Here is a 12,361-nt window from a genome sequence, read left to right as displayed (position 1 = left end):
CTAGTGTCCATGCTGTTCTGCAGCATCAGCCTGAAGCAGGCAGCACTGCTGTGATGTGGTCCCTACAGGTCGCACTGAAGCTGAGGAGTCCTGCACAGCAGCAGAAGCAATGCATCCTGGCAGATTTGCTGCCAGCAAAGTACACCCTTACAAGGGAGCAGGTGAAAACTGAGGACAACACTTCTGCTCCAGTTCATCTTCCACGTGTGTTTTGTGTGGGAGTCAATCTCCATATTCCAAGGAGCATAAGCTGCTCCTTCCCATCCCACCTCCAGGACAGCCCTTCTGCTCACAGCCAGACAAGAGATCCCAGGAAACCTTGCTTAGGTAGAATATTTCAGAATATTAAAAGAAACTGAATGTTTCTTTTAACACAACATTCTGGGAAAGAACTGAAAAGGAGAAAAAAAAAAGAAGGAAAACGTACCTTCTATAAGTGACACGGAGATGCACGGCTTATGTCATTTCTCAGTGCCATCTCAAGAACCTACAGCCCTGTATTTATAACACAGAAGCACCAGCCAGCAGGACCTGTAGCTCTTGAACAAAAAATGACACTGAATGACATGAGTATCCATTAGTAATCAGTATTCGGGGGGAAAAAGACAGAAGAAAACACAGGATATAAAGAAACGCTCACAAAGTTACATTATGGCACTGGGCAGCAAGAAGCAAATACATGTTTGGACACACTATGCACACTTCTAAGGCAGCATGCCTTTCCACTACTTCTTTCAAGACCCAAAGTCAAAACTACCCTACTTCCAAGCACTAGCCCTTGTATTAGCACTCACTAATTCACATTAAGATTATTTGCCCCTGCTCTCCTCAGTCACTGTGTGTCACAGGAGGCAAACAGCAGGCAGGAACTTAGAAGGAGCTCTGCTGACAGGACACGGGCCCAACAAACACCTTTTGTTAAGAAGGTGATGAAACATCAGGGCTTTCCTCCACCCTGTAAAGGTAAATAAGAGTTGACAGGATCTCCAGCAGCCAGAAATAAGCTTTATTACAAGAGAAAACAGCAGGCTACAGCTTTCTGAAGCACAGTTAAACAGCCTTAGGCTGCCATGATGTCTCTCCCAGTTCATCTACCTTTTATGTTTCATATAGGGTGAGTGCAAATGAAGCCACTTGGCAAGAAGTGCAATCACTATCAGGTACAGTAGGCTTCCCACTGCAGAGAACACACTTGGAAGAAACACCCATCCTCATTGACGATGGTTCTTCAGCCACCAAACAGCACTTCTTGCTTTTAATACATCCTTTGCGCAAAAAGACATGTGACTTCATAACCCTGCAAGCCCAACTGTCAGTCATTGGCCCACTACGAACAGCCTGGATCTTCCTTTTCATCTGATAAAACATCACTGGAAGCATCAAAGCCACCTACCTTCCATATTCACTTACGTTACATACTTTCCTAGTGAATTTAACTCAGACTGCCAAGTGCTGGGAAGAGCAGCAAGGAGCTGACAGCCGCTCCAGCCGTGTGCTGTGTGGATTCCAGCCCACGGAGAGCTCAAAGTAACGCCTTCCTCAGCTCTTTGCAATGCAAGCAGCAGTGACAATTTTTAATTTAAAATCAAAGGAGCAATTTCACTGCTTTTTTACACAGAAGTTAGTAAAATTCGGAATTACACTACACAGTGGCTTTCAACATTAGACTCAATGGCCCAGGAGACTGTTTGCACCTCTCAGCATTCAAGAACTGCCCAACACAAGGGAGAGTAGTCCTGTATTTCTATAGATCACAGAACGGTTTGAGTAGGAAGGGACCCCTAAAGGCCATCAGGTCCCACTCCCTGCAGTGCACAGGGACACCCACAGCTCCAGCAGTGCTGAGCCTACCCGGCCTGACCTCAGCTGTCTGCAGGGATGGGGCAACACCAGCCTTTCTGTGCAACCTGTGCCAGGGCCTCTGGGTAAAGAATTTCTTCTTTCTATCCCATCTAAATTCCCCTTCTTTTAGTTTGAAACCATTTCCCCTCGTCCTATCACCACCAACCCTGACGAATAGTCTGCGCCCTTCTTTCCTGTTCTTCTTCTTTCCTTCCCCTTTTAATACTGACAGGCCTATCTCAGGTCTCTGCAGTCTCCTCCAGGCTGAACACACACCTGTCCCCACAGGGAAGTTCTCTCCATTTGTCCTCACAGGGAAGGTGTCATACCTGCAGCACAGCACCTTACTCCTCAGCACACGCAATGAAAAAAGTCGAAGACAAGAACCGGTATCAGAGAAAGTATGCTTCACAACCTCAAAATATTTACCACTCTTACTGGACATTACCCTCCAGAAGAGACAAATACGTGGGAAATAACCAGGAAGTGGAGAAAACACTGCATAGGGTGAACTGCTCTCGCATCTCTGAACGCAGGAAGGAGAACCCTCAGCTTCCTCACGGGACCCACAGCACCGTGAAGGTTGGAAAAGATCTCCAAATCCCTCCACCACGCCCCCCGCAGCCACATCCCCGTGGTTTTTCAGCACCACCTCGGACGGTGACTTCGTCACCTCCGCGTTCCACCGCTCTTCGGAGAAGAAATTTCCCCCCGATATCCAAACCCGCCCACTCCCTGGTGCGGGCACAGCCGCGCGGCCTGACGCTCCGCCAACAGCGTGCCCCGGAGGCTTTGACGCCGAGGGAGCCTCAGCCGAGCGCCGGGCTCCGCCTCCCGTTAGGGCCCGTGAGCGCTGAGGCCGCGCTTACCGTGCGAGGACCCGCCGCTCCAATGGCTGCAACGGACACGCACTCACCGCGCGCCGCGGGGGCGCCACCCGCCGCCCCCCTCCTCACGCAGGCGCACGCGCGCCGCTTGCCCCCTGCCTGCGGCCTTTCCACGTCGCCGGCGCTGCGGCGCTGCGCATGCGCGAGGGTGGCGCGGCCGCGCGGCACGCCGGGAAATGCAGTCCGCCGGGCGGGAGGACCGCGATGCACGCCGGGAAGTGTAGTCCGCCTGCTTCTAACTAAATCTGATTTTATGTATATCGCACCAACCGCAAGAGGGCTGCGGTTTTTGATGCCTATTTGATACCTGTGGTATTCGACACCTATAAAAAACCCTGTTTTTTGTTCTGAAACGCAGCTCTGTGCAGTTCTTTGCACTGCAGCACAAGACCTCCTGCACCCCTGCCCACCTTTAGGCAGCTTCTTCCTTCCACCTGCTTTTTTTAAGTCATTTTTTGCTCTTCTTGTTGTTTATTCACAGCGCAACAGGATCATGAACCCAATCTTGAAAAAGAATAGAAACAGATTCACAAAACAAGTCTCTGCCAGGGCTTTCAGTGCCTATTTTGCTTTCTGCAGCTTTTTTGGTTGGCCATTTCAGTAGATGCTTACACACCTAGAAATGGGGCTAGCAGCCCCACTCTGTTTCATGTTTCATCTCAAAGTATCATTTCAGTAGGAAGAACAAAACAAAACAAAACTGCACGAACAAACGAGCTCCTTCCTGCAAAATGCGAGGAGCCCAAGCACAGCTCTGGCACTTTTTCTCGTGCTCACAGCTGCTAGAAATGAATGCATTACACAGCACGCCTGTGAGAGCTTACAGGAATGCATTATCTTTTATTACATGAATTGTGCCATAGAATAATAGAACCAGGTTTTCTATCACAAAAGGTACTGCAGGGAGAAAGATGTGCCTGTGAATGATATAAGGGCTTACCCTCCAAGGGTAGTGCAAAGGCTTATTAAGTAATACAAAATTCACCTTCTAATAGCTCGTTAAGGGACCTTCTGGCTTGTTAAGGGAGGTTAAACAGCATTATGTCTTACATTTTAAATTCTATGATTAAGAGGAATTTTCTATGCTTGAACTCATTACAAAGATAACAGAACAACACTGGTCCAGTATCCAGCTTGAGCACTGCAGGCTGATTCACACATGCCCTGCCAAAATCTGAGCAGCGGTAGGAAGCAACACACTGCTGCAGCCGACAGCATGGAGTGAAAACTTCTCTGGCAGAAGAAATCACAGCCCAAGAATGAGCCAGGACCTCAGTGACAGTTCAAGGGGAGCAGGATGCCCCTTAGCACTACAGTGCACTGCCCTTCTACCTGCAATAATTCTTGAATGAACAAACGCATTAACCAGCTTTTCTTGCTATCATAACACACTCAAGTACTATCTACAAAACATCTCTCTTTAAAAACGTACAACTGTAAGACTTCTGACAAAATGATAAGCAGCAAACCCACTTGCTGGAATGGCTAGTTTGGAGTTCTTTGTTTCGTTTCGTTCTGTTTCAGTCTTTTAGATAGTCTTGTGGTTTGGCAGTGGGCACAAAGCAGAAACTGTAACTTCTATACCTACTAAGCACAAAGGCATCATTTTGGGATGCATTTCAGAACCAGAACACATCTTCCCAGGAGGAGGCAGAGCTGGACACACTGAGAACACTCTTTATCCTGCAGTCGGTAGTTTTATGGCCACCCTCAGTCTGCTGACTGTCCACAGGTTTTCAAAAGTTTCATTACTGCTCTAGATGTTTATTTTAAAGAAGACTAAAAACAACTGTATGAAGCAACTAATTGTTAAATAAAGTCCTGCTTTATTACAATTCAAGTTACACAAGCACGCTGAAAGAGATTTTTGTCTTTTTTTTTTTCTGAAAGATAAGACATGTATCATTTGAAACCACTGCAACAGAATATAAAGCAGCAATTCCCTTGCATCATGTCTTTGTCGATCCTTCTCAGGAAAGAAAGGTAGAAAGTTAAAGAAAAAATGACTGAAAATATCAAATCAAGTCCTTCTATTTCTAGTAAGCTAAGTAAAATTTGCACACAGCATTACTCCTTTAGCTCATCCACAAATCTCACATGGCAGGCTCTGCTCTTCATAATTTTGACCATAATATTTATATTGCCACAATGAAATTAGTAGCTCTTTAACTACACCAAGGTTACAGTTTTCAAGTCGAAGCCTGAAGTATTGCACTCACAGCGAGCAAAACTAAGCAGCAACACATTTAGCTAGACTTATCCACAAACTATTTAATCTAATCTCCAATCATGTCAAATAGATTATAGATTATAGATGCAAAGTGGCTCCGGCGAGGAAAACAAAGAATAACTTAACACAGCTTTCAAACATTTCATATAAGAAATTTGCTAGCTGCCATTGTAGTGGCAAAAGAGATCCTCTCCTGTAAGTGGCAAGGGGTTTTATTCAGCTGTAATGTGCAAAGAACAAAGTCTCAGTGTGAGAAATAGCAATCACCAGTTCATGTTGGACACAAGGGGAATGAAATCCGTAGGAATGAATTCCTCTAATCTGCTTTCTTGTCAGACACTTCTGTTGATCCCTTTGCAGCAATTCCGTTTGCAACCCCATTGCTTTCAAACTGCAAATAAAAGACAACACCTTTAAAATGAGATGTCTAAAACCATCTTTATATCCAGGACAGTAATATATGGTGATGAAAACTGCTCTTGTAAGCACAGCCAGTGAAGACTCATGCAGAATCTGTCTAAGAACCAACATGATGGAATTTCTTTAGAGTTACACATGACTGTTTAGGGTGGAGGATGAGGGCAAAGCTCTCAAAAGCTCTGTTTTTTGCTACAAGAGATACATAAACGCAGAGTTTCAGCATTTTACCCCATTATGAGTGGCAGAGCTAGCAGAATAGTTACTTTTTATAGTCTGTTTCATGCATCAGGTACAACTGATTGATCACTTCACTTCCTGCTTTTCCTAAAGAGCAGCCTGAGTCCCGTCTTCAAGCTTTTTCAGAACACAGGTGCAATTCCTGTCCTCCCAAAACCTCCCAGAAGCTGTCTGGAAGAAACTGCTATTTCTGACCAGCTCAGTACTAACAGCTCCCTTTCAGCAGTAAATAGCCAAAAAAGCTTCTCTGAAAACACCCAGCTTCTGTGGTGCCCACAACTGCCCTACCTAGAGATTCCCTCACTAGCTAAGCACATCACCTTACCTTGTAAGTTCCAGATTCATCCCCCTTATCTCTCTGTGAGGCTGAAGGTGGATTTCCAGCACTGCCTCCTTGGCCTTGCTTGGTGGCTGTTTCTTGCACAGCTCTCTTGGACCACACACGCTTAATGAAAGGAGCAATAACAGGATAGATGTAGGGCTCAAGGAATTTCTTGTAGACCCAGAGAAGAACAGGAATGACAATACAAGGGATGCACACCATGGCTTCCTCTCCTTCTGTGACAAAGCTGAAAAGCAAAAACGTTTACAGTTTTTGTATGCCTCAAGTTAAGAAAACACAAAGTCTTAAGAAAGGGCTGCAATTAATGTTTAAAGAAAAAAGATCTCTTAAAATCAGATTTTTAAAGTTCTAAAATGTTATTCCCTAAGCTGAGAGCAGCTGTACATTCCAATGCTATAAAATCCTTAGGGACAAAAAGGGCAACACTCTTGACACTTTGGTAGTAATCTTTGTTTGTTAATTCATCATCCCCACAGCTCAAAGTCAGAAAAAATGCATTCAGAAAATCAAACAAACAAACAAACAAAAACAGGATCTGAGAAGAATGTGTGCTACTTTCTTCCACCTGCACTAGACTGGGACTCACTTGATCTGCACCAATTCAATACAATTTGCCAAACTACTAGAAAATTAAGAATCCCCTATCTCCCAAAACCTGTGATTCTGGGAGTTACTTTCAAAAACAGCAGCCCAAAGTCTGCAATGAACAAAGCAGAAAAGCAAAAACCAGAGTGCAAGGGCAGAAAGTGCAACTGGGAGAGGAACTGGTTAAGCAGAATGAGAAATGTCCCTTTCCGTGGTGGTAAGGTACCACTTACGCTATGCTCAGCTGCATAGTACAACTCTAACCTTCACGTTTCTCTTTCTTGGATGCTAACACCTGGATTCCTACATTAAAACACACAACAAAAGCTTTCCACAGTCCTTCCAAGAAGCTGCATACCCTATCTTGGGACATCCAGTACTCTTTTCAAATTATCCCAATGTAGCCCCAAGCAGGCCGTGTGAAATAGCAAATCAGCTTCCAGGTGATAGCTTCCAATGACAGTTCTGCCCTCTTCCAGTGTAAGTACAGGAGCTGACTGCCTCTGAAGCCAGATGGGAATCTTACACTGCAAAAATATGCACGAGGCAACCCACCAAAGCCATCTGAATAGACTTATGCACTCAGTGCCTGAATTCCTAGATATCAAATCTTCAGTGAAACCGTGAGGAATTATCCACCTGCTGAAGAATGACGGAAACAACAGGCTGCCTTTCTGAGGCCACTCTGAGCAGTCACTGTGCAGACAAATGATAGCACTGTCAGATGCAAAAGCAAGCCACAGAAACTAAAACAACAGCCCTAAAATATTCAAACATTGTTTCAAAGTTTATTCTGTGCTTTCATGATGCCTTGTTGCCCGGCTGGCAGGCAACTGAGGGTGAAATTGTAATAGCAAATTTAGTATTCTGTCAAATATCCTTTTGTTTGTCTCTCAGCTGCCCACATGCGAGTGAGCAGAAAGAACAACCATGATATGGCACATTTAAACGCATTTGGTCTTTGTTTCCCACTTTTAATTCCATTATTATTGAACTTTTCTCATGGAAACAAAGCAAAACAAACAAAAAATAAAGATATGCAAACAAAAGAAGTTTATCTCCAAAAAAAGAACAAGCTGGTCCTCCGCTGTGTTACTACCGGCCCTCAGGCCTAGAATCTGCCCGGTTCCGTTAAATCGCCGAGCCGCCGCCGGCTGCATTTTCCCTCAAGGCACGAGCACAACAGCCGGAGAGCCCCAGAACGAGCGAAGCGCGGCTCCAGCAGCGCTAAAACAAACAGGTCCCACCTCCTGCACGTATTTCACCCGACTGGAGGAACGAGGGGCCTGCAGAACAGCAGCCGCAGGGACCTCGGCCCGAGCCGGCACACGGCGCTTACCTCAGCCACCCTGCTGCAGCCGCACCGGAAGTAGCCCTCCTGCTTCCGGCGGATGCGCGTGATGGCTCCACCCAATCAGAGGCGGAGAGCCTCGTGGCCCCAACCCACGGAAGTGACGTACACTGCTGGCGTCACCAGGGGCGGGACTTCCTGCTTAGGAGTTGTGGAACGCACCCCCGCCCCAGCTCGGCGCTTGCTGCCGCCAGTGAGGAACCGCCCCAGAAGGACACGCCGAGCGCTGCAACGTTCCTCGAACATCGCACAAACCCACACAAGACATTTAAAGTTTTTAACTTTATTTATGTACATCTGCTGTTTCTGATTTACTCCCGAGCCATCAGTTTTTGCTTCTTCAGCTTCTTCTGGGATATCTGAAAAACAAAGAAGGAAACAGTGGTAAGGGGTACGGTTACACATCAGCCTTCAAAACTCCGTGCTCGCCCTCGTTGCCCCCTCTCTGCATCCACATTTACACGCAAGCACCGTAAATGCTGTAACTCCTTCAGAAGGCAGCAATAAATTCTCTGCAATATGCACACCAACACAATTGTTTCTAAGTTATCACTGCTGTCTTTAAATTAACATCAAGGTTGCTCAGAAATGACATTTTTTTTTCATGAGTATTCCAAAGGTGTCCTAAGATAAGACATCACAGCAACCCTTCTGTCTGAACACAGTTTCCTGGAGACATTAAGAAATGAGAAGACATTGAGTGCGTGATGCCTTTTTACCTTTTTCTTTTGAGCAACTTCTTCTTCTGGCTTGGGGACAATTTGCTCCTTCTCAGTGAGGATCATCTCGATGTGGCAGGGGGAGCTCATGTAGGGGTTGATCCTCCCGTGAGCTCTGTAGGTGCGCCGGCGCATTTTGGGAGCCTTGTTCACCTGGATGTGCTCAATCACCAGAGAATCCACATCGAGACCCTGGGGGGGATAAAATTAAAACACTGTGCCTCACTTCTCCCTGCAACAATGCAACAATCTCCGCAGCATACAAACAAGAATAACCACCCCCCTGCTGCACATTATACGGATTTCAGGTTGAGTCTTTTACCTAGCAGGGACGAACTAAAATCAGAAAAACAGAATACTCTCCTGCATGTCACAATGGATGTACCTTCGCTGATGGCTCAGAGAAAAAGTTATTATTTCATGGTTATTCCAAAGGTGTCCTAAGATAGTCATCACTGCCATCAAAGCTGCCAAATAAAGCGTTGAACACATAGCAAAGATACAAGCTGACCCTGAGCTTACAGGTCTTGTTCTCTGTGGATTTTAAGAGATGAACCCCTTAGAATAAGCATGCATCAGATAACTCTCCATGAACTACCTGAGAAAAACTCTCACTCACTGCAACTTAACAAAGCACAGTTCAAATAGTAAATGAAATCTTCTACGCTATGCTTTCAGTTACAGAGCAGATCCTCACTTTTTGTTTGAGCCACTGAGCTCAGGAGCACAGAGTCAGAAGAACACTTCCCAGTTAGTAACATTACCCAGCCTACCTTGAGCTCAGCATTGCTCTCTGCATTTTTGAGCATGTGCAGCAGGAACTCCGCGCTCTTCTTGGGCCAGCGCCCCTGAGTCCAGCCCCACTGCTTGGCCTATAACAAAAAGAGCTTTGGTTTGGTTCTGGTACCTGACCCGTCCATGCCAATAACTTCATGTTACATGACTTTTAATAAGATTGCTCAGAATACAAGTTTCTTTTCACGTTGAATCCAAAGGTGTCCTAAGAAAAGTCATCACAGCAATCTCAACAGTTCTCCCACTCACATTTTCACAGATTATCACCAACAACTGATCCCCTCCATGCTGTCTGAATGTCACCTTCTATCTCTACTGTAAAGAAGTGTAGCCAAAGCACCCGTCCCAAACTGTCCCATCTGCATCCTCACCTGGGCACATCGACCAACTCCTCCGTTGTAGCGACGGAAGGGAACACACTGCTTCTTCAAGGTCACATCCTTCAGGTACTTGGTGGCCTTGCGGATGTGCATGCCCTTGATGGCCTGGGCAGTCTCACGAGTGTTCTAAAACACACAGTGACAGCTCCCTTTAATGCTTCTTCCCAAATTACAACAGGAGTTGGGATAGGACAAGGGAAAATGATTTCACCCTAAAGCAGATTTAGACCGGATATAAGAAAAAAGTTCTTTGCAATAAGGGCAGTGAAGCACCATCAAAGGCTGCCCAGAGGTGGTGGATGCACTGCTGTTGCAGGTGCCCGTTTGTTCACGTGGCCCTTAAGGTTCCTATCAACTCAAACCATTCCAAGATTCTGTGATTTAAAGCCACTTGTCCCTTGTCTCTCTTTCTGATCAAGCAACCATCTTTCCCTTCCACAGTTTCCTTTCTGCCATGAATTCAGTCCAATAGAAACACTCAAAGCAAACCCACAAACAACAACAAAAAAAGAAAACTATACTTTCCTTTGCTGTAATTCTCAGTCTGAACTCTACTACTGAGCTTGCAGCCAACTCCATCATACCCTCCTTGTTTTTCACCCTGTGGCTACAGCTTCTCAATCAGAAACATGAGTGCTTATATTTATCACAGCTCCCTTTTTGGCAACTATTCCAAAAAACAGAAGCCTGAGTAATCAATGCATGTTAAACTGTAATCAGGCTGAGGGAGCTGGGCTTGTTCAGCCTGAAGAAAAGCAAGCTGTGGGGTGACCTCATTGCAGCCTTCCAGGACCTAAAGGGAGCCTACAAACAGGAGGGGAATCAACTCTTGGAAAGGGTAGATAACAGCAGGACAAGGGGAAATGGTTTGAAGGTGAGGGAGGGAAGATTGAGGTTAGATGTCAGCGGGAAGTTCTTCACTATGAGAGTGGTGAGGTGCTGGTACAGCTGCCAGAGAGGCTGTGGACGCCCTGTCCCTAAAGGTGCTCAAGGCCAGGTTGGATGGTGCCTGGGCTGCCATGAAATGTGGAGGTTGGTGGCCCTGCGTGTGGCAGGGGATTGGAGCTTTGTGATCCTTGAGGTGCCTTCCAACCAGGGCCATTCTGTGGTTCTGTGTCTGATATGGAATCTCACAAAAAGCTTGAGCACAACGTATAAATACAAGCTAGAAAACCTAATGCTAATATAAATAAGGGAATTAAAAAGTGGAAAAGGGGCAAAGAAGAAAAAAACAGCAGGGATAAAGTATCAAAGCTTTAGGTGCTCTGCATTCAGTGTGCTCTTATTAAAAAAGTCAACACCACCATAACATTACAATGATGTGAAGTCACATCACTGTAATGCAGTCCACATCCAATGATGTGGAGCAGGCCATGACCTACATCAACCACACTAAAAAAAGCCATTTCCTTCAAAAACGAGCATTTGGTGTCATACCCACCACTGTGTGTTCACGTACCTTGAAGTGCACACGCAGGTTGGAGCCCCTGGACTTGCATGCTGTAAAGAGAAAAGGCAAAACGGATGAGACGGACGCCCCGCTGCAGTCTTATGGGGAGGCAAGCAGAGCAGCACTCACACTTGGTGGGGTTCTCCGGATCCAGCGAGTAGCGCACCATCTTCGGAGCTCAGCTGCAGGAAAAAAAGACGACATATACCGTAATGCAGGCAGAAGGCGGACTGTGCAATTCAAGGCCGAGCCCTAACCCGAGAAGCTGCTCAGAGGTTACATTTCTTTTCATAACTCAATTCAAAGGTGTCCTAAGAGAGTCATCACCGCAGCCACGGCCCTCTGCGGCCCTCTACCGCCCAACGGGCCTCTGCGGCCCTCTGCCGCCCCACGGTCCCCCCGCCATCGCTAACCCCGCCAGTACCGAGGGCACTGAACGACCCCGCGTCCCTCCACGCCTCCCCATGGCATCTCGCGGCGGGATGGGGCAGGATGGGACCGGATTGTAGCAGCACCCCCAGCCCGCCACAGCTGCTCACCTCAGAGGGAAAGCGGAAGAGGAAGGGCGGGACCGGGAGAGGGCGGGGAGTGCCTCAGCTCTCGCGAGAGTTCGGGGGAGGCGAGATTGACGGGAATGAGGGAGGGAGTAAGGAGTGGGAGAGAGCGCGGAGCTGCTTGTGTGAGGCTTGCGTGTGGAGGGTCTGTCCTTGCCTGGAGCTCCACAGCTCGGCCTGAGGCGTCAAAATAAAACGATGGAAGCTTTGTTGTCAAAGATACCCTTCGTAAATGCAAAGTGTGATTGATCCCAATGGCTGATTGAGATGGTAAAATCACAGAATGGCCAGCGTTGGAGGGGACCTCAAGGATCACGAAGCTCCAACCCCCTGCCGCATGTAGGACCACCAGCCTCCACATTTCATAGCAGCCCAGGCTGCCCAGGGCCCCATCCAGTGTGGATGAATCAACTCAGAATGGCCTGGGTTGCAAAGGAGCACAGTGCTCATCCAACTCCAACCCCCTGTTGTGTGCAGCATCGCCAACCAACAGCCCAGGCTGCCCAGCCTGGCCTTGAATGCCTCCAGGGATGGGGCATCCACATCCACAGCCTCCTTGGGCAACCTG

General features: G+C 47.0%; 3 protein-coding genes and 4 non-coding genes across 15 annotated transcripts in view; all 7 read right to left on the bottom strand.

The window, feature by feature from the left end:
- DYM (dymeclin) overlaps positions 1–2,860 on the bottom strand; it is a 150,442-nt gene extending 147,582 nt beyond the window's left edge. For 3 of the 7 annotated variants that reach the window (XM_048931601.1, XM_048931594.1, XM_048931595.1), the window contains exon 1: positions 2,712–2,860. The gene's annotated coding sequence lies outside the window, so the exon portion shown is untranslated. Of the gene's footprint in view, positions 1–427; positions 540–2,494; positions 2,515–2,711 lie in introns of those variants that run through there. The other 4 variants (XM_048931597.1, XM_048931600.1, XM_048931598.1 and 1 more) reach the window with 4 other exon arrangements.
- Positions 2,861–4,576: 1,716 nt separating this feature from the next.
- CZH18orf32 (chromosome Z C18orf32 homolog) lies at positions 4,577–7,985 on the bottom strand. Of its 2 annotated transcripts, none has more exons than XM_048931651.1 (3): positions 7,884–7,985; positions 5,942–6,185; positions 4,577–5,350 (listed from the first exon to the last, which is right to left on the bottom strand). In XM_048931651.1, the coding sequence occupies exons 2-3, from the start codon at positions 6,158–6,160 to the stop codon at positions 5,276–5,278; spliced, it is 294 nt and encodes a 97-aa protein (XP_048787608.1). In that variant the 5' UTR covers positions 6,161–6,185; positions 7,884–7,985; the 3' UTR covers positions 4,577–5,275. The 2 variants fall into 2 exon arrangements, with proteins under 2 accessions (XP_048787608.1, XP_048787609.1); XM_048931652.1 differs by lacking the exon at positions 7,884–7,985 and adding an exon at positions 7,792–7,815.
- Positions 7,986–8,162: 177 nt separating this feature from the next.
- RPL17 (ribosomal protein L17) lies at positions 8,163–11,813 on the bottom strand. 2 transcript variants are annotated; one of them, XM_048931645.1, is made up of 7 exons: positions 11,779–11,813; positions 11,369–11,421; positions 11,249–11,289; positions 9,781–9,915; positions 9,388–9,486; positions 8,615–8,806; positions 8,163–8,254 (listed from the first exon to the last, which is right to left on the bottom strand). In XM_048931645.1, the coding sequence occupies exons 2-7, from the start codon at positions 11,406–11,408 to the stop codon at positions 8,207–8,209; spliced, it is 555 nt and encodes a 184-aa protein (XP_048787602.1). In that variant the 5' UTR covers positions 11,409–11,421; positions 11,779–11,813; the 3' UTR covers positions 8,163–8,206. The 2 variants fall into 2 exon arrangements, with proteins under 2 accessions (XP_048787602.1, XP_048787603.1); XM_048931646.1 differs by lacking the exon at positions 11,779–11,813 and adding an exon at positions 11,664–11,752.
- Positions 8,473–8,541, bottom strand: LOC125687432 (small nucleolar RNA SNORD58). The gene has a single exon (XR_007374062.1). It is a non-coding gene; the product is annotated as a small nucleolar RNA SNORD58 (small nucleolar RNA).
- Positions 9,008–9,075, bottom strand: LOC125687446 (small nucleolar RNA SNORD58). The gene has a single exon (XR_007374076.1). It is a non-coding gene; the product is annotated as a small nucleolar RNA SNORD58 (small nucleolar RNA).
- LOC125687445 (small nucleolar RNA SNORD58) lies at positions 9,569–9,636 on the bottom strand. Its single transcript, XR_007374075.1, has one exon. It is a non-coding gene; the product is annotated as a small nucleolar RNA SNORD58 (small nucleolar RNA).
- LOC125687433 (small nucleolar RNA SNORD58) lies at positions 11,504–11,571 on the bottom strand. Its single transcript, XR_007374063.1, has one exon. It is a non-coding gene; the product is annotated as a small nucleolar RNA SNORD58 (small nucleolar RNA).
- Positions 11,814–12,361: the final 548 nt, after the last annotated feature.

This window comes from Lagopus muta, chromosome Z (assembly GCF_023343835.1).
Source record: "Lagopus muta isolate bLagMut1 chromosome Z, bLagMut1 primary, whole genome shotgun sequence".
Classification (NCBI taxonomy): domain Eukaryota; kingdom Metazoa; phylum Chordata; class Aves; order Galliformes; family Phasianidae; genus Lagopus; species Lagopus muta.
This window is presented reverse-complemented; position numbering and strand designations above follow the sequence as displayed.

Coding starts and splice junctions, on each gene's coding strand:
- CZH18orf32 (XM_048931651.1), bottom strand. CDS start 6,160: ATGGTGTGCATCCCTTGTATTGTCATTCCTGTTCTTCTCTGGGTCTAC. Junction 5,351..5,941: donor ATGAATCTGGAACTTACAAG/GTAAGGTGATGT, acceptor TTTTATTTGCAG/TTTGAAAGCAATGGGGTTGC.
- RPL17 (XM_048931645.1), bottom strand. CDS start 11,408: ATGGTGCGCTACTCGCTGGATCCGGAGAACCCCACCAAGT. Junction 11,290..11,368: donor TCCGGAGAACCCCACCAAGT/GTGAGTGCTGCT, acceptor TTCTCTTTACAG/CATGCAAGTCCAGGGGCTCC. Junction 9,487..9,780: donor GAGTTGGTCGATGTGCCCAG/GTGAGGATGCAG, acceptor TTTTTGTTATAG/GCCAAGCAGTGGGGCTGGAC.